This window comes from Bos indicus, chromosome 12, assembly GCF_029378745.1.
Source record: "Bos indicus isolate NIAB-ARS_2022 breed Sahiwal x Tharparkar chromosome 12, NIAB-ARS_B.indTharparkar_mat_pri_1.0, whole genome shotgun sequence".
Lineage (NCBI taxonomy): Eukaryota > Metazoa > Chordata > Mammalia > Artiodactyla > Bovidae > Bos > Bos indicus.
In genome coordinates this window covers 15,510,059-15,528,343 of record NC_091771.1, presented here as the reverse complement: position 1 = coordinate 15,528,343, position 18,285 = coordinate 15,510,059, and the positions used below count along the sequence as shown (strand labels likewise).

At 41.7% G+C, this 18,285-nt stretch overlaps 1 protein-coding gene across 1 annotated transcript in view; it reads right to left on the bottom strand.

Annotated features, from left to right (window-relative positions):
* Positions 1 to 17,702, bottom strand: part of COG3 (component of oligomeric golgi complex 3) — a 61,657-nt gene extending 43,955 nt beyond the window's left edge. Inside the window, exons 1-7 of the mRNA XM_070800054.1 lie at positions 16,555 to 17,702; positions 7,156 to 7,302; positions 5,582 to 5,643; positions 4,449 to 4,614; positions 3,610 to 3,684; positions 2,465 to 2,557; positions 1,645 to 1,770 (exon numbers count right to left, since the gene is read on the bottom strand). Coding sequence (XP_070656155.1) covers positions 1,645 to 1,770; positions 2,465 to 2,557; positions 3,610 to 3,684; positions 4,449 to 4,614; positions 5,582 to 5,643; positions 7,156 to 7,302; positions 16,555 to 16,731 — 846 coding nt within the window. The 5' untranslated portion in view covers positions 16,732 to 17,702. The remainder of the gene's footprint in view (positions 1 to 1,644; positions 1,771 to 2,464; positions 2,558 to 3,609; positions 3,685 to 4,448; positions 4,615 to 5,581; positions 5,644 to 7,155; positions 7,303 to 16,554) is intronic.
* Between the last annotated feature and the right edge of the window lie 583 nt (positions 17,703 to 18,285).

Sequence of the window (18,285 nt, the reverse complement as noted above, 5' to 3'; positions counted from 1 at the left end):
TATTCTTATTTAACAATAGGTTAAAAAACAGAGCTCAGTCAGTTCAGTTCAGTCGCTCAGTCATGTATGACTCTTGGCAACCCCATGGACTGCAGCACGCCAGGCCTCCCTGTCCTTCACCAACTCCTGAAGCCTGCTCAAACTCATGTTCATGAAGTCAGTGATGCCATCCAACTATCTCATCCTCCGTTGTCCCCTTCTCTTCCTGCCTTCAGGCAGCATCAGGGTCTTTTGCAATGAGTCAGTTTTTCCCATCAGGTAGCCAAAGTACTGGAGTTTCAGCTTCAGCATCAGTCCTTCCAATGAATATTCAGGACTGATTTCCTTTAGGATTGACCAGTCTGATCTCCTGTAGTCCAAGGGACTCTCAAGAGTCTTCTCCAACACCACAGTTCAAAAGCATCAATTCTTCGGTGCTCAGCTTTCTTCACAGTCCAACTCTCACATCCATACATGACTACTGGACAGACCATAGCTTTGACTAGACGGACCTTTGCTGGCAAACTAAAGTCCCTGCTTTTTAATATGCTGTCTAGGTTGGTCAAGTGTCTTAATTTCAAGGCTGCAGTCACCATCTACAGTGACTGTGGAGCCCCAAAAAATAAAGTCTGTCACTATTTCCACTGCTTCCCCACCTATTTGCCATGAAGTGATGGGACCGGATGCCATGATCTTAGTTTTCTGAATGTTGAGCTTTAAGCCAACTTTTTCACTCTCCTCTTTCACTTTCATCAAGAGGCTCTTTAGTTCTTCTTCACTTTCTGCCATAAGAGTGGTTTCTTTTGCATATCTGAGGTTACTGATATTTCTCCCAGCAATCTTGATCCCAGCTTGTGCTTATCCAGCCCAGCATTTCTCATGATGTACTCTGCATATAAGTTAAATAAGCAGGGTGACAATATACAGCCTTGACATACTCCTTTCCTGATTTGGAACCAGTCTGTTGTTCCATGTCCAATTCTGTTGCTTCTTGACCTGCATACAGATGTCTCAAGAGGCAGGTCAGGTGGTCTGGTATTCCCATCTCTTTCAGAATTTTCCACAGTTTGTTGTGATCCACACAGTCAAAGGTTTGGTATAGTCAATAAAGCAGAAGTAGATGTTTTCCTGGAACTCTCTTGCTTTTTCAATGATTCAACAGATGTTGGCACTTTGATCTCTGGTTCCTCTGCCTTTCCTAAATCCAGCTTGAACATCTGGAAGTTCACAGTTCACGTACTGTTGAAGCCTGGCTTGAAGAATTTTGAGCATTACTTTACTAGCGTATACAATGAGTGCAATTGTGCAGTAGTTTGAGCATTCTTTGGCATTGCCTTTCTTTGGGATTGGAATGAAGACTGACCTTTTCCAGTCCTGTGGCCACTGCTGAGTTTTCCAAATTTGCTGGCATATTGAGTGCAGCACTTTCACAGCATCATCTTTTAGGATTTGAAATAGCTCACCTGAAATTCCATCACCTCCACTAGCTTTATTCATAGCGATGCTTCCTAAGGCCTACTTGACTTTGCACTCCAGGTTAATCACCATTGTGATTATCTGGGTCATGAAGATCTTTTCTGTATAGTTCTTCTATGTATTCAGACTAAGGTTATGGAAAATAAACGAATCAAACCCCCCCCCCCCCAACCTCACCAGTTAACTCACCCTTTTTAATAACTGATTTGTGAGGTTCTGTAGTGTGTTCACAGTGTATGTCTTCATGAGGTGCAAAGCTTTAGAAAGACACTGCTTAAACTTCAGTAAATATACAGGATAATCTTTAAAATTCGGCTGTAAAGGAAATGGAAAGATTTATAAATATGAAAGAAACATTAACAAAGCAAACATTTAATGAAAACCAACCTTTATGCAAAGCTATACAGAAAGTTTAAAGGCAGGTCTTATGTAGGTCATACACTCCTTGAAGACAAATACTATGACTGTCTTGGTCATAGCCAAATTCCCTATGCCTGACATAAAGCAGGGCTCAATAAATATTAGCCATTTTTAGCAAAATATATTTTCAGTACCGCACAGACCTCAAGGCTAATATGTGAGGCCCAACTAGGAAAAGGATTGGAGTTGGGTGAAATAAATAAAGTTATAAATCCTCAGTGGACAGAAAGAAATGGTGATTACATCAAAGGGCTTGTCCTTTCATTTCCCCTGCCAAGTAATAATTTTTGTTTTCATTGAAGTACCTAGCAAAATAGGAAGTCAACAATCTAAACAAATCACTAGCCCTCTTAGATGGGATAAAGCTGTGTCAGCCAGACCCTTTTTCTACTTCAGGGGCTTCCAGAGCAGCTGAAAGTACAACACTTTTTTACATCACTACTGAAAGTGAGTAAGAATTTACCACAATTTTTCTTCAAGTATATTACAGATATGTATTTTCCCTTAGGAAGAAATAATTATTGCATAAGAAGTGATGTAAGAGAGATGTCAAGATTTCTTTAAAACATACAGAAATACCATGACTTACATGAGATGATATGTACGTTATACAATCATCTAACTTGGCCAGCATAGGTATAAATCCTTCACTATTCACAGACAACGTGGGAGAATTCAATTTCTTTAAGGGAAAAAAAAATTTTACATTTTAAGAGTCAAAAAATAGCCTCAAATGCAGCCCATGTGTAACAATACAATAGAGGACAAATTAAAAATTATATGGATTGAATTCAGTTTATTCCTAATGAGCTTTAATGGAGCTCTTCATGAATTAGCAAACATTTTATCCTCCATTGTACAGTTACATTAAAGTAATACATCAAGAACCTAGATTTTTCATTTTCTAGTACTTTAAAACATAAATTTTCACATTTCAAAGAGTGGTGATTTTCTCAAAGTTAAAACATTATGTTTAGCAGTCACACTATGAAAGTAAAATGTAAGTAAACATATACAAGTAATATGAGTATAAATAGAGATAACATTATATAAACATGATATTTAATAATGTAATAAACAATATATATTAAAATATATAAAGCTATATAATATATATAAAATATAAAATCAATTATTTCTAATCTTGATATACAAATAGTTTGTCAATGTATTCCACTGTTAACTGGCTACCGTTTTTACTTCTCTCTCAAAGAACTTTAATAATTAAGATTACTTTTAATAATTTTAATAACATGATGTATATGCAGTTATTATAATTAATTTATGAGCCAGAGCACAGAAAAATATAATTTACACAGCAGTCCTTATTGTGACGATCTCTTTGGGATACAAGAATGCTTTAAGAGGGCTATACTTTTCCTCAAACTAAACATGAGATTAGTTTAAGAAATGCTTTAATTAATATTATAGAAACACAACCACAGAAACATTTAAAATGGAATATTTCTTCTTATAAACATCACAGCTTGCAAATAAGATACTATTAAGAGTTAACCAAAAAAGAGATTTTAATAACTATAATACAATATAAAAAGAACTATTATTTAAATCATATGTGGAAAAAATCTGAACTGGTAATGGTATGTCTATCAGCCACAAATAGGAATACCTTAACAACAAGCAAACGGTTAAGTTAAAAATATCACTCAAGCCAATTTATAAGTTTAAAGATTATACTCAGGAGGGGAAAATAGATAAAAAAACAATGCTTACTGTGTTAATAGTTTCCAATTCATTAAAATAGGAAAGTTTTTGTTGAATGTTTTCAGCCAGATCAACAAGTTCCGACTTGCAGTTTTTTAAAAGAGAAAAATCAATTACTACAAGAATATAAGAATCAACACTCCAGTTTCAAAATTACATTGAAGAGGTTTATATCAGTCATACAGGTTTATATTAGATATATACAGTCTCACAATAATGCCCAAAGATTTCTGCAATAATGGGCTAAAATAAGCAATGATTCTTACAGTAAATTATATAAGACCTTTTTACAAAATAACAAAGCATTGCCTTTTAAAAATCATACAAAACACACAGAGAAATCTGAGATAAATATAGGAACTTAAATATTCTATCTTTAAGTCATAAGTTTAAGTGCGATCTAGATCTGTCCATCATTCCATAAACCCCACCATTACTACACTCTTGCTTGAAGTGTCAACAGGGAATTCCCGGGTGGTCCAGTGGTTAGGACTCAGTGCTTTCACTGCCAAGGCTGGGGTTCAATCCCTGGTCAGGGAACATCTTGCAAGCCACACAGCGTGGCCAAAAATAAAGTGTCAATAATAAAAAGCAGAGAGAGCAAACAAATATATCCTCTTTACTCTGAAACTGTACTGAGACCTAACAGCTCAAAACATACGAGAGCTTGCCAGGGCCCCTGCTCCCACAAGCTTAAAAGCAGGCTGTCAAAGTAACCATTTGTATGCTTACAAATGCAAATCTCTTACAGAGCAGTGTTCAAAATTAAGGAAATCAGAATTAAATTATATTCATCTATTTAAAAATATTAAATACAGTCACTGACATTCTCTCTTCTTCCAAATTACCTGCTCTTTCAGGAGCTGTTCACAGGCTTCATGTAGGGTTCCTGTCTTATTGGACACAAAAAGATACTGTTTCTGCAATGATTCCAGATGCTGAAGAGCACTGTTTACATCATTCAATATAGCATCACACTGCTCCTGAAACCCAGACAAGTAATCCCTCATCTGTCTAGAAAACAGAACCAAAAGGGGATTGGCAATAATATTTTCCCCCAATAAGCATAGACAATAAACAACAAAATCTTGTTTTTCCCCCAAATGCTTGCCTTTCAGAAGGAAAGTCTGACCTAGTCACAAACATTTACTAATTCAGAAATGTAGCAAAAACTATGTCACAAACTGTTTCAATGCTTAAGGAGGAAAATGACTGAAACTATGAGCAACAAAAGGCATCAGCCTTGCAGCCATAAACTGGCTTTTCACATGCAGGCCAATAAATCATGGGCTCAGCTCTCAAAGACTGGGACACCAAAGTCATCAAGCAGGTCCATCCCTCAGGTCAAGTCTGCCTTTGAGGGACTAAGCCACGGGAAGAATTCTGGCCTTGGAAGACGTGAGTCCAAGTCCCAGCTCTGCCCAAGTCTCCATAACATTATGCAAGGATTCAATATTTCCAGGCCCGAGTTCAGTTATTTGTAAAATGGGGATAATGCTGCTATGAAGACTAAATGGAATCATACATAAAAGAGCCTAATACAGTGCCTAGCAACAGTCGTCACTTAATGTTAAATGAATGCTAATGTTCAACTCAGAGCTGGCAAATCAGCTAGAGATCATAAGTCACTTCCTCCATGCCGCCAATACACACAAACAACACAGCACCCGCGCAGCCCAGCGGCCACCCCAGTCTCCTGGGTCTCTCCCTCTAAAGAAAAGACAGCAGGGTTCCTGACAACTCCCACTCCATTTCAAGTTATCTAAAAATCAGTGTCTCCCTCCTAACCTGCTAACTGACTTTTCTTTTAATCATGCAACTCCCGCTACCAGTTGTAATGACCTACATCTTCTCTACCTACCCTTAAAGAACATGTGACTGTTCAAGTTTTCTTTGTACCTTAATTTTATCTAAAGACACAGATTAGAAACACTTCAGATGATCTAAAAATCAGGATAGCCAACAAATGAGAGCCACATACCTATATTTAGTTCCTTCGTCCTGATCCATCTGAGTTTGTAGCTTTGCAAACCATGAGAAAAACTGGAAAAATAGAGTATTATGTTGTCAATAAAACTACAACAAAATAAAGAGTGGCTACATGCTAAACAGCAAGTCAGAAGGGCAGACACTAAGTCGTATTGTTTGGGGCTCAGACATTAAAAGTTTTAAGCCAGGTGATGGTAATTTATTGCATGGTCAGTGTGTATATGCTAGGGAAAGCAAAGTATCTTAAAAACACTGGCCACGTTCAGAGTCAAATAATAAAGAGTATTAACAAGACAATATGTGTTAACAGGAATAAATATTTCTTCCCAAGAGGTTATTGCCTACCTGCTAATTTGCCTAATATGAGTAGGTAACATAAGGCTTTGGTTAAATATTAATATTGTTATCTAATAATAATTGTGAGAATATAAGCTCAGAAATAATATAAAGCAGTGGTTTAAAAACATAGCTTTTGCATCAACTAAACCTGGATTTGAATTCTAGGCCCACCATCAAGTTGTATACTTAAAATGAGTACATTTTCATTATATGTAAATTATAACTCAATATATTAGAGTTTTTTAATTTAAAGAGAGATATGCAAGTGCAAATTTAATCCAGATTTTTTTCTCAAATACTCCAAATAAATTCACAGACATGGTGCAAGATGATCTTCTATAGTTCTCAGGTGGGATCTGAAGTCAAAGGTATGCTTTATTCTCCTAAGATATTACACTTGCCAAGTACCTTGGCTTTCGTTCACTGAACCCTGATGATAAGAGATGGAGGTGACTTTCAGATCCAAGTTGGCCCAACTCAAGAGCGAGAGCTTTTCACCACTCTGCAGCACTGCCTTTCCCGACTAAGTGTGTGTGCACCTCAGCACGTTCGCTCCACGTTTCACCTGGTAACCGCCTCAGCTTTGGTTTTTTTTTTTAAACTGAAGTTATAGTTGATTTAAATTTATAGTTGGGAACAAGTAAAAATAAGCAAAAAAACAACAGATTACGTATGTTAAATTACTGAAAAATAACCATAAGCTTCCATCTAAAGAGAATACTGAGGTTTTTAAGAAAGAAATTACCTAGCAACAAGTGGGGGCAGGTCTGTGTATGTCCATGTGAGCACACACGCATGCTGGGGTGGGAGGGCACACATTAATACAGACACACACTGGGAGGAGGTCAAAAAGGCATAAAATATCAAAACCTTAATAAATATAATAAAACTCTATCAACTTGGAATATCGTATTTTTATCTGTACTGCAAATACAAATGGGCAACAGGTTCACTTAAGACACTTAAGAAATAGCCATCACTAACACAAAAATCACAAAATCAAGACTGTTCTAGAAAGAGATACTGCTTTGGGAAAGATCCCTGGTGTTTTCCTTACTTGCTGTATATAATACATCCTTCTCCCACACACACACACACACACAAAAATTCTAGAAAGATTTTAACTACAATTTTAAAAGATCAAAAGTTTTAATTAGGGCCTTTATTAGCCCTCTCTTGAAACATTTAAAACACTAAATATTCTTAGAAGAAAAAGCTGCCATTCACCTGCTGTGCAGTTTCGATTCTTTCTTCTTCCATTTCTAAGGACGTGAATCCCTTCAAGAGAATGTCTTCTGTAGATTCGGGCACCACTGAAGTCTGTGCAATGGGCAGTGACTGGGAGGGTAAACTGCATAAATCTTCAATAGGGAGCTTGAAAAAAGAGAGCCACAAAGAGATTCAAATAAATTGAAAATTCTCTGAACTTAACTCAAGACTGGTAGTCCATCTCAGTATGTCTGAAAGAGAAGAAATGTTTTCCATTAAATCATCTAAGGTTAGTAAGTGCCATATAATACTAACACTTATAGTTAGGGTCTCTCTATGGTGACATAGCCATAAAGAATCTGCCTCCCAACACAGGAAACACAAAAGATGTGTGTTCAGTCTCTGGGTTGGGAAGATCCTCTGCAGGAGGAAATGGCAACCCACTCCAGAATTCTTGCCTGGAAAATTCCATGGACAGAGGACCCTGGCAGGCTACAGTCCTTGGGGTCGCCAAGAGCCAGACACGACTGAGCAACTGAGCACACACACACACATATTAAACGCTAGTCTCAAAATGTCAACAGGATACCAATATCCCACTAGTAAAGTTTTAGGCTTACCTTTTGAAAACTGGTGGTGAATCTGTACTAATTTGCACACATTCTCCTACTGGAGCCTCTGGTGAACTAGCACCAAAGGCAAAGCCTGTGTGCTAACGAAAGCAGCAGGCCCTCTCAGGCATCAGCACGGAAGACTAACCTCCTTAACCCAACCAGCAGAAGACAAAGCACACCCAGAAATCAAGGGCCACAGCTGCACCTCCTGCCACTACCTCCACACAGCTGACAGGCTTCACCCACATCTTCCGGCTGACCGATTCTGAAATTACAACTGAAGAGAAAGAATTTCAGAGTGTCCCATCAGAGTCCTGAGCGCCTCACTTTGATGCCATCAGACCCAGAATACTGTCTAGTTCTCCATTACTAAAGATAGTCTGGGTGTTCATTTACCTAGAGTCACAAAGGCAGGCTGTTTTTAGACCTAAAAGGGCCGGGGGGAGAAGGGGGCGGAGTGTGATTGCTGGGGAAGGTAAAAAAGCCCCAACTGTTTCTTTTCAACCCCAGTTTTCAGCCCTTAGGGCATGACACCTGAAGTCTAGCAATAAAAGACCTTAATCCAAGGTTTTAGGAAATTGCTTCCTATTTCTCTAGATACAGAAATTTCATCTGAAGGCAGTATTTTCTTTTCAAAGCTAAAATAAAATAAGGGAGATACAAAATGCACCATCATTAATTTAGAAATATGACCCTTTAAATGTAGGGGATTTTGTACCCGGGTTCACGTGGAGCTGTCCTCTCAGCCATGGTAAATAAAGCACTTTATAGCACAGCCTGCCTTGAACCCTGCTCCTGCTCCCTATTTTTCCAGCCATGCAGCTTTTGGGAGCCTAGGTCCCCCACCAGGGATCGAACACACATCCTCAGCTGTGAAAGCACAAAGTCCTAATAACTGGACCACCAGGGAATTCCCTGCTCCTGCTCACTTATGAGATGTGTTACAGTGGGCAAGTTAGTTAATATCTAAGTATTTCTAAGTTAATGACGGACTTCCACAGACCACCAGGTGGCACAGTGGTCAAGAAATCCACCTGCTAATGCAGAACTGGACATGGAACAACAGACTGGTTCCAAATAGGAAAAGGAGTATGTCACGGTTGTATATTGTCACCCTGCTTATTTAACTTACATGCAGAGTACATCATGAGAAACACGGCTGGAGGAAGCACAAGCTGGAATCAAGATTGCCAGAATTATCAATAACCTCAGATATGCAGATGACACCACCCTTATGGCAGAAAGAGAACTAAAGAGCCTCTTGATGAAAGTCAGAGGAAAGTGAAAAAGTTGGCTTAAAGCTCAACATTCAGAAAACTAAGATCATGGCATTCAGTCCCATCACTTCATGGCAGATAGATGGGGAAACAGTGGCTGACTTTATTTTTCTGGACTCCAAAATCACTGCAGATGGTGACCATAGCCATGAAATTAAAGACGCTTACTCCTTGGAAGGAAAGTTATGGCCAACCTAGACAGCATATTAAAAAGCAGAGACATTACTTTGCCAACAAAGGTCCGTCTAGTCAAGGTTATGGTTTTTTCAGTGGTCATGTACGGATGTGAGAGTTGGACTATAAAGAAAGCTGACCACCGAAGAATTGATGCTTTTGAACTGTGGTGTTGGAGAAGACTCTTGAGTCTGTTGGACTGCAAGGAGAGCCAACCAGTCCATCCCAAAGGAGATCAGTCCTGGGTGTTCATTGGAAGGACTGATGCTGAAGCTGAAACTCCAATACTTTGGCCACCTGATGTGAAGAGCTGACTCATTGGAAAAGACCCTGATGCTGGGAAAGACTGAGGACAGGAGAATGGGATGACAGAGGATGAGATGGTTGGATGGCATCACCGACTCAATGGACATGGGTTTAGGTGTACTCTGGGAGTTGGTGATGGACAGGGACGCCTGGTGTGCTGCGGTTCATGGGGTTGCAAAGAGTTGGACACGACTGAGCAACTAAACTGAACTGAACTGAATGAAGGAGGTGCAGGAGACACACATTCGATTCCTGGGTCGGAAAGATCCCCTAGAGAACGAAATGGCAACCTACTCCAGCATTCTTGCCTGGCAAATTCCATGGACAAATTCCTGGTGGCTATAGTCCTTGCCAAGAGTCAGACACAACTGAGCATTTTTCATTCATTCAATATAGAAATTAAATTATCTGTATGGGACCACTGCAAAAACAAGAAAACACAAGTGTGAGAAAGCAGACTTCTTAGATCCCTGGGAAGCTGCACAGAGAAAAAAAAAAAAGTTCAGGAAGGAGACTGATCCTCAATCTCCCCACAAATGAGTCTGACTCAAGAGCCAGGAGGGTCTTGGATGTATGTAAATATGTATTAAGGGCATCACCTGTTCATATAAACTCATGCTGAATGGCGACACAATCTCTGCATATAAAAGGACTAAGAACTAAGTTTCTGGAATCTGGTGAGACTCCACCTTGAGTTTAAAGTGTGGCCAGCAGCTGTCTGCTGCCATGAGCGGTTCTGAGGACAGAGGGAGCTAAGAGCGCCTGTTCACGCTCTGTGCAGCCGCTCCAGTCACCACAACTGCTGCCTCCCTGGAGCGGCTGCACAGAGTGTGAGCCGGCAGTCCACGCACGGGGCACGAGGCCCGCCAGACAGCGAACCAAGCGATCGGAGCTGCTGCTATTATCACATTATTATTATCAACACCGCTACTGATGAGCACAAACAGAGTAAACAAACATTAATTTGTATTGAAGTACAGTTGATTTACAATGCTATGTTAGCTTCTGATGTACAGCAAAGTGGTTCAGCTATATACAAACACAAATTTTTCTTTAGATTCTTTCCTGCTACAGGCTATTACAAGGTACTGAATACAGTTCTCTGTGCTATACAGAGAACCTTGTTGTTCATCTATTTTATATACACTAGTAAATACCTGTTAATCCCAAACTCCTTAGTTATCCCCCCACTTCCGCCTTTGGTGACCAGTTTGTTTTCTACGTTTGTGAATTTGTTTTGTAAGTAAGTATCGGTATCATTTTTTAGACTCCACATGCCACATCTGTTTTTGTCTGACTCACCTGACTTAGTATGATAATCTCTACTTCATCCATGTCGCTGCAAATGGCATTAGTTCATTCTTTTTTGTGGCTACACACTAGTCCATTGTATATATGCCACATCTCTTTAGTTCATTCATCTGCTGACGGACATTTAAGTTGCTCCTGTGTCTTGGCTATTAAGTAGTGGTGCTATGAATACTGGAGTGCATGTATCTTTTCAAATTAAGAGTTTTCTGCTGATGTATACCCAGGAGTGGGATTGCTGGATCATATGGTAGTTCTATTTTTAGTCTTTTAAGAAACCCCCATACTGTCGTCCACAGTGGTTGCACCAATTTGCATTCCCGTCAACAGTGCAAAAGGGTTCCCTTTACGGAGTAAGTACGTTTATATATCAGAATTGAACTGCTTCTTGGAAACAGAATAGTCTGTAAATGACCTTTATCAGTTATTTATGAACAGATCATGACAACATTCAAACACATAATTTTCTCAGCAGTTTATACGTTATCTAAGAAGCTCAGACTGGTAAAGTGTCTGCCTGCAATGCAGGAGACCTGGGTTTGATCCCTGGGTTGGGAAGATCCCCTGGAGAAGGAAATGGCAATCCACTCCAGTACTCTTGCCTGGAGAATTCCATGGACAGAGGAGCCTGGCGGCTATAGTCCATGGGGTTGCAAAGAGTCAGACACGACTGAGCAACAAACACACACACAAGAAGGTAAAGGGAGGGAGATGTGGATCAGGCACAGATTTGGAAAAAAAAAAAAAAAAAAGCAGAAAGCAAGAAAGCACATGGAGGCTAGGCTGAAATAAAAAGGCTAGACAGAGTGCAGCTGCACTCTTATAGTAAGAAAAACACAATCTACGAACTATATTCCACCAGAGAGCTGAGGTCCCAGTGCCATCAAGCAGCTAAAAATCTAGAAAAAGAAGGGCACCTCCAGGCACACCAACAGCTGAGGGTTGAGGGGGGACGTTAAGAAAACACAAAATTCAAAATGATAGGAAACATCTTCTTCCCATGGACCTGTTCCCCAGCCACCCAGTTCCCTCCCCAGGAGCTACTAATGTTAACTAGTTTCTCATGAAGCTTTTCTAAGACAGTTTATGCATATACAAAGGAAGTTTTAAAACCTTTCTTTTTAAAAAAGTTTTACTTTTTTTTTAAAAAAAGTTTTACCTTTTTTTAAAAACCCAAATAGCAGTATAATATATACATCTTTGCCTTTTTCATTTGATATGCAGCATTTTCAACAGAGTGTAAGAAAAAGATGGAATTTATTTTCTTACTTCAAATTCACAACTCTTTTCATTAAATTATAACAAGGGCATTATTTTACAAGTCCAGCAGTTTAGAATGATTACCTGAAAATCAAGTTGCCCCCTCTTCCCTTCTCTGCCCTTTCAATTCTTCTCCGAGGTACATAACGCTTATAATTTGAGAAATATTTCTAAGGAATTTGAGGGTAAAATGGAGAACTTTTAAAAGCAGAAGGAACCAAAGAGATTATCTGTAATTTGTATCAACTTTCTTTTATAAAAATTATTCATATTTTTATTCCAGATCACCAGAAGAGTTAAAAAGTTCACTGTTTTCAGTATTTTTGTTGGTTATTCCATAACTCGAAAACACAGATTAACAGAACTGTGTTTGAATTCATCAATTTAAGGTCTTATCTACTGACTCCCATGGTGTAAAGTGAACGTAATACCCTTAATATTTCCTTCTATACTTACTCTCAAATTCTGTTACCTATATACCATCCCTTTTATAGACTGTCACAATTTGTATTGTCAGGTAATTAAGTCTTAGATGCAGATTTACTGAAACCACTTTTTCTGGGTGTGCCACGCCCTAACACTGTCGTGTCAAAAGGACCTGGGGGCGTCATACACGTGTGCTCTGGCTGCCACTGTGAACAAGAATGCATCCTCTAATATACTTTAGAAAATAAAATCATATGAAAACTCTATCTACTTGAGAAGGTACTACACAGTTACTCCAAATATAATCTGTAATCTGGACGTTGTGAGTAAATGAGATAATCCGAATCATGAAGGAGCATTCTACTCGATCACTTCATGCACAAATGACTACTTTCCAACCACAAGAACTTTTAAATATCAGAAGCAGAAGGCGGCTTCCTGTCCTGTTGCCTCGTTCTAATACAAAACCATTTTCTCTCAAACCAAACAAGCTAGAAGCCGCATTGCAACCACTTCTAAGAAGTTTTTAGAATCACAAAACAAGTTGCTTTCCAAGAGGTTATGAGGGACTTTGCTGGTGGTCCCTTGGCTAAGACTCCTGACTCCCAGCAGAGGGAACCAGGGGTCAACCCCTGGTCAAGGAGTTAGATCCCACGTGCCACAGATAAGACCTGGTGCAGCCAAAGAAACAATGAACAAATGTGTTTTTAGAAAAGTTCTCAAAAGATGTCCTCGTTAGATACATCTGCCCAGCTGTCTTTTCTCCTCAAAGCACCTGGAACAGAAGGGGAAATCAAGAAGGGTGTGCTGGCGTCACCCACTCTCCTGTTCTGGCTGCTCTTTCACTCCTGGAGAGCAGACGACTGGACACCTCTGGTCCGCGTGCACCGTCCCAGTGTCCGGATGGAGAAGACATCCACCACCAGAGAGGAACGAGCCCCGAGGAGAGCTACTGTATGTGAACGGGGACACTGACATATCAAATACTAATTACAAATTATCAAGCCTTGCCTGACCAGCTGAGCGGGGCCAGGAAAAAATAAGCAAATATGCCTTTCTCTCCAAACTTTTCTTGCACAGTTTTGGGTTAGAGAAAATCACTTTTGTAATCAATGTAATGAATTTATTCCCTAAATGAAACCTGACATTATCAACTCTGCTTGGAGCAAATCATTGAAGAGGTACAGATGGAGACTCAGAACCTTCCTCAAGGCACCTAACTCCTTCTTTTCTAACCTCTGGTCTGAGTGACACCTACATCAGCTCAAGATCATAAGATCCTAGCCTGTTCTTTTAAGGTACAAATCATTTGGGGAGAAAAGCACATATATAATACAATACTGACAGGTAGTTCGCTGTATGCACATACATGATTTAATTCTCACATACCCTGAGAGGCACATATCATCCCCATTTTATAAAGAAGAAAACAGTTTCAGAGAAGTATCAATCTAAGGTCACAAAACCTTTAAGAAAACACCTCTAACAGTCAATTACAGTAACTTATAGGGTAAATCATCTCAGCATTTTATCCAGAATGACTAAACTCGGCAGAAAGAAAAAGGCTCTCATGACTAAAAAATATGCTCTAGCTACAAGAAACCAGTCTACCTAACACTCTACCACAAATTTTCTTATTTAACACCAACTTAAAAAGTGTAACTCCTTTCCAAGAAAAGACTAGTTCACTTTCATAGAAAAGAAAGTTATTAACAGCTTTATGATATTTATTGAAAGTTAGCTGGTCTCTTCGGAGAAGGCAATGGCAACCCACTCCAGTACTCTTGCCTGGAAAATACTATGGATGGAGGAGCCTGGTAGGCTATAGTCCATGAGGTCGCTAAGAGTTGGACACGACTGAAGCGACTTAGCAGCAGCAGCTGGTCTTTTACTAGTCAACTAACTTGCTCAGTTCCTGCTGTTCAGGAAACAATTTATATTCTGAAAATTGGAAAATGCTACAGAAAATCCTTTACAGATACCCTGGTTGGACAAAATAAAAACTGAGGCATTCTTTCTCACTGCCAATGTTAAAAGAGTGACAACAGGGTTAACAAATTCAATTTCAGTAGTCCCTGGCGGTTCAGTGGTAAAGAATATACCTGGTTCAATCCCTGGGTCAGGAAGATCCCCTGGAGGAGGAGATGGCAGCCCACTCCAGTGTTCTTGCCTGGAGAATCCCATGGACAGAGGAGCCTGGCGGGCTACAGTCACGGGGTCCCCAAGAGTCAGATGAGACTGAGCACACACAGGCACATCTAAGTCTCCCGTCCGACACATGAAGGGAAAAGAGGGCTGCTGAAAGCAGACGAGCAATGAGAAATCCCCCTCACAGGTTTCAGGATGGGTAAATGACAGGGTGGTATCTGATTCTCACAGGAAGCCAACACTGAGACTGCACACAGCAGAAGACCCTCACTGAACCTTTGATCTTGTCAGACTCTACCTACCCAGGACTTTACATTGCCTTTTCCTCCAGCTAGATTACTTTTCTTGTCTTTACAACGCTGACTTCTTGTTTTCCAACATGAGTTCTCTACTTAGTTTCAGATAAGATGGAAGGCATCTCACCTGAAAGGGCATACATACCTCTTTCCTTGGTGTCATACCATCCTGTTTTATTTCCTCTATATCCTGGACCACCCCTTGAACTTACCTTCTTCGCTCTTTTTTCACATATTCATAATCACCATAATTCTGTAAGCTCTATGAGGCAGGGATCTTGTCTTTCTTATCTTTCAGTCCTCAATTCCTGGCCCTCAGTTAGGCACATAATATATGTTAAATGACTGCCTACTAACAGTAGGCATTATATTGCAAGAATATCACATAACAGGATGAAAATGAAGAGATTCCATTTACTTCTCTCCAACCCCTCTCCCTCATGCTTAATGGGAATAATAGTTTGTGACCCAAGACAACAGAAACAAGTTGGGTCACTTTTCTTATGGAACACAGTTTGCCAAAGGTACTGGGATGTCCAAGCATACTGCTTTGGTAACAGGCCAGATCCAATTATAAACAGACTGAAATATTTACAGAGCAAACTTCTATTCCCCGAGCATAATAGGCTTTGATGGCAACGCCAAAGCAAATTTCTACCTGCTTCTTTATTTATTTCAAACCCACTTTCAGCACAGACTTATACAGGTGGACAGAAAAACCCAAGAAAGAACACCTGTATTTTACTGCAAAGCATGAGACAGTTTAAGTGAGAATTTTCAAACCAAAGTTCTTACCCTCTAAAAGCTTAAATCGCTAAACTCCACCTGCCTTTGGACACCAACGTGTGAAAACAAGGCTTCCAACATCAAAAGTAACTATGGGTGCAAATAAAATGACCTTCTGAACCTGGCCCCCAAAGCCAGAAAAAGTTTGTCAAACGTCTGACAACTCATGAAAGGTACTTCTTGCTATTATAATTAATTGAACTGAATCACACAGGAAGTAAAATGCATAGGACCCCAAACTGGTAGTTAGAATGAGAAACGTGGACACTAAAACCGAAAACCAGCATTATCTAAGAATGTACTGACCTAGCTTCCAAAGAAAAACATTTTTATTGCTCTGCTGTAAGTCAAATATAAACACGACCTGCACTTGATTCGAGAGCTCAACAGATCAACGTGCGATGAATGAAAACTGTCACCCCGGACTAACTCTGGTCTTCCCCAGGCGTCCCTAGGGAAAAAGGAAGCCGGGTTATTCATTAAGGTGGCAAACAAACACCAACAGGAGGCAGTCCTGAAAGCGAAGCACTTCGGGTTCGCCGCGCTCTCCTTCCGGGAGAGGGTGGGCGGCAGGACTCGGGCTCGGTGACCCCAGGGACACCCGGGGCAAAGCTCCCGGCCAACCGGCCCGCGCCGCGGGGCAGCGCCGGCGGTCCCGGGCAGCGAGAGGCCTGACAGCCCTGGAAGGGGAGCGGCCTCGCCCACTGGAGCCGTCCCCGCGCCCGGGAAGGGGGGCAGAGACCCCGGGCGGGGGTCTGCAGGGCGGGCGTCGGCGGACGCGCCCACGGAGCTGACCCAGCCCGGCTCCCGCCGTCGCCTCACCTCGGCCGGCACGGGCAGGGCCTCGGCAGCCGCCTTCAGCGCCAGCACCGAGTCCGTCTGCCGGTCGGTCAGCGGCGCCGTCGTGTCCGCTCTCCCATCCCACAGAGCCAGCTTCTCCCGAGCGTCCCGCTCCGCCGCTGCCTCTGGCAGAGACAGCAGCAGAGCCGCCTCCGCCATCGCCGCCTCCCCAGTGGCCCTCAGCAGCAGCGGGGAGGTGGGGACCCCGAGAGAGACACAGGGAGGCCCGGGCCACTTCCGGGAGCGCTGAGGCTTCCAGCGCGGCACCGGCGGCGGGGCGGGGCGAGCCAGACCACCCTGACTCCGGAAGCGATTCCTTCCCCTGCGTGGGCAGGACTGAGTCCAGGACCGACGTGGCTTTCGACGGGGTACAAGTATTTCCGGTTGGGATGTAGACCGACAGAACGAAGGCTGTAGGCCCTAACGGAAATAGACTTGCCCCTACAGGAAGTCCCTATCTCAACATCAATAACTTTATTGTTACGTGTCGTTATTGACAACTGTGTTCCGTGACCCTGCCGGCAGGGGCCTTACTGAGCTCCAGGATCTGCTACCTCTCTCAGCTCACAGCACCTTAAACTGTGGATTATGATTTCCGTGTTGGCGTGTTGAGTTACCACAACTTTTCCACATTAAAAATTCCGCTGTTAGAAACCTAATTTATGAAAACATAAAAACTCAAAGGCTTAGGTATATCAGACATCATGCACGCTAAGTCGCTTCAGTCGTGTCCGACTCTTTGCAACTCCATGGACTGTAGCCTGCCAGGCTCCTCTGTCCATGGGGATTCTTCAGGCAAGAATACTGGAGTGGGTTGCCGGGTCCTCCTCCAAAATCAGACATCATGCTGCTACTGCTGCTGCTAAGTCGCTTCAGTCGTGTCTGACTCTGTGTGACCCCATAGACGGCAGCCTCTCAGGCTCCTGGGATTCTCCAGGCCAAGAATACTGGAGTGGGTTGCCATTTCCTTCTCCAATGCGTGAAAGTGAAGTCGCTCAGTCATATGCGACTCTTAGCGTCCACATGGACTGCAGCCTACCAGGCTCCTCCGTCCATGGGATTTTCCGGGCAAGAGTACTGGAGTGGGTTGCCATTGCCTTCTCCGATCAGACATCATTCAGTTCAGTTCAGTTCAGTTCAGTCGCTCAGTCGTGTCCAACTCTTTGCGACCCCATGAATCGCAGCACACCAGGCCTCCCTGTCCAACACCAACTCCCGGAGTTCACTCAAACTCAAGTCCATCGAGTCCGTGATGGTATCCAGCCATCTCATCCTCTGTCGTCCCCTTCTCCTCTTGCCCCCAATCCCTCCCAGCATCAGAGTCTTTTCCAATGAGTCAGCTCTTCTCATGAGGTGGCCAAAGTATTGGAGTTTCAGCTTTAGCATCATTCCTTCCAAAGAAATCCCAGGGCTGATCTCCTTCAGAATGGACTGGTTGGATCTTCTTGCAGTGCAAGGGACTCTCAAGAGTCTTCTCCAACACCACAGTTCAAAAGCATCAATTCTTTGGCACTCAGCTCTCTTCACAGTCCAACTCTCACATCCATACATGACCACAGGAAAAACCATAGCCTTGACTAGACGAACCTTTGTTGGCAAAGTAATGTCTCTGCTTTTGAATATGCTATCTAGATTGGTCATAACTTTCCTTCCAAGGAGTAAGCGTCTTTTAATTTCATGGCTGCAATCACCACCTGCTGTGATTTTGGAGCC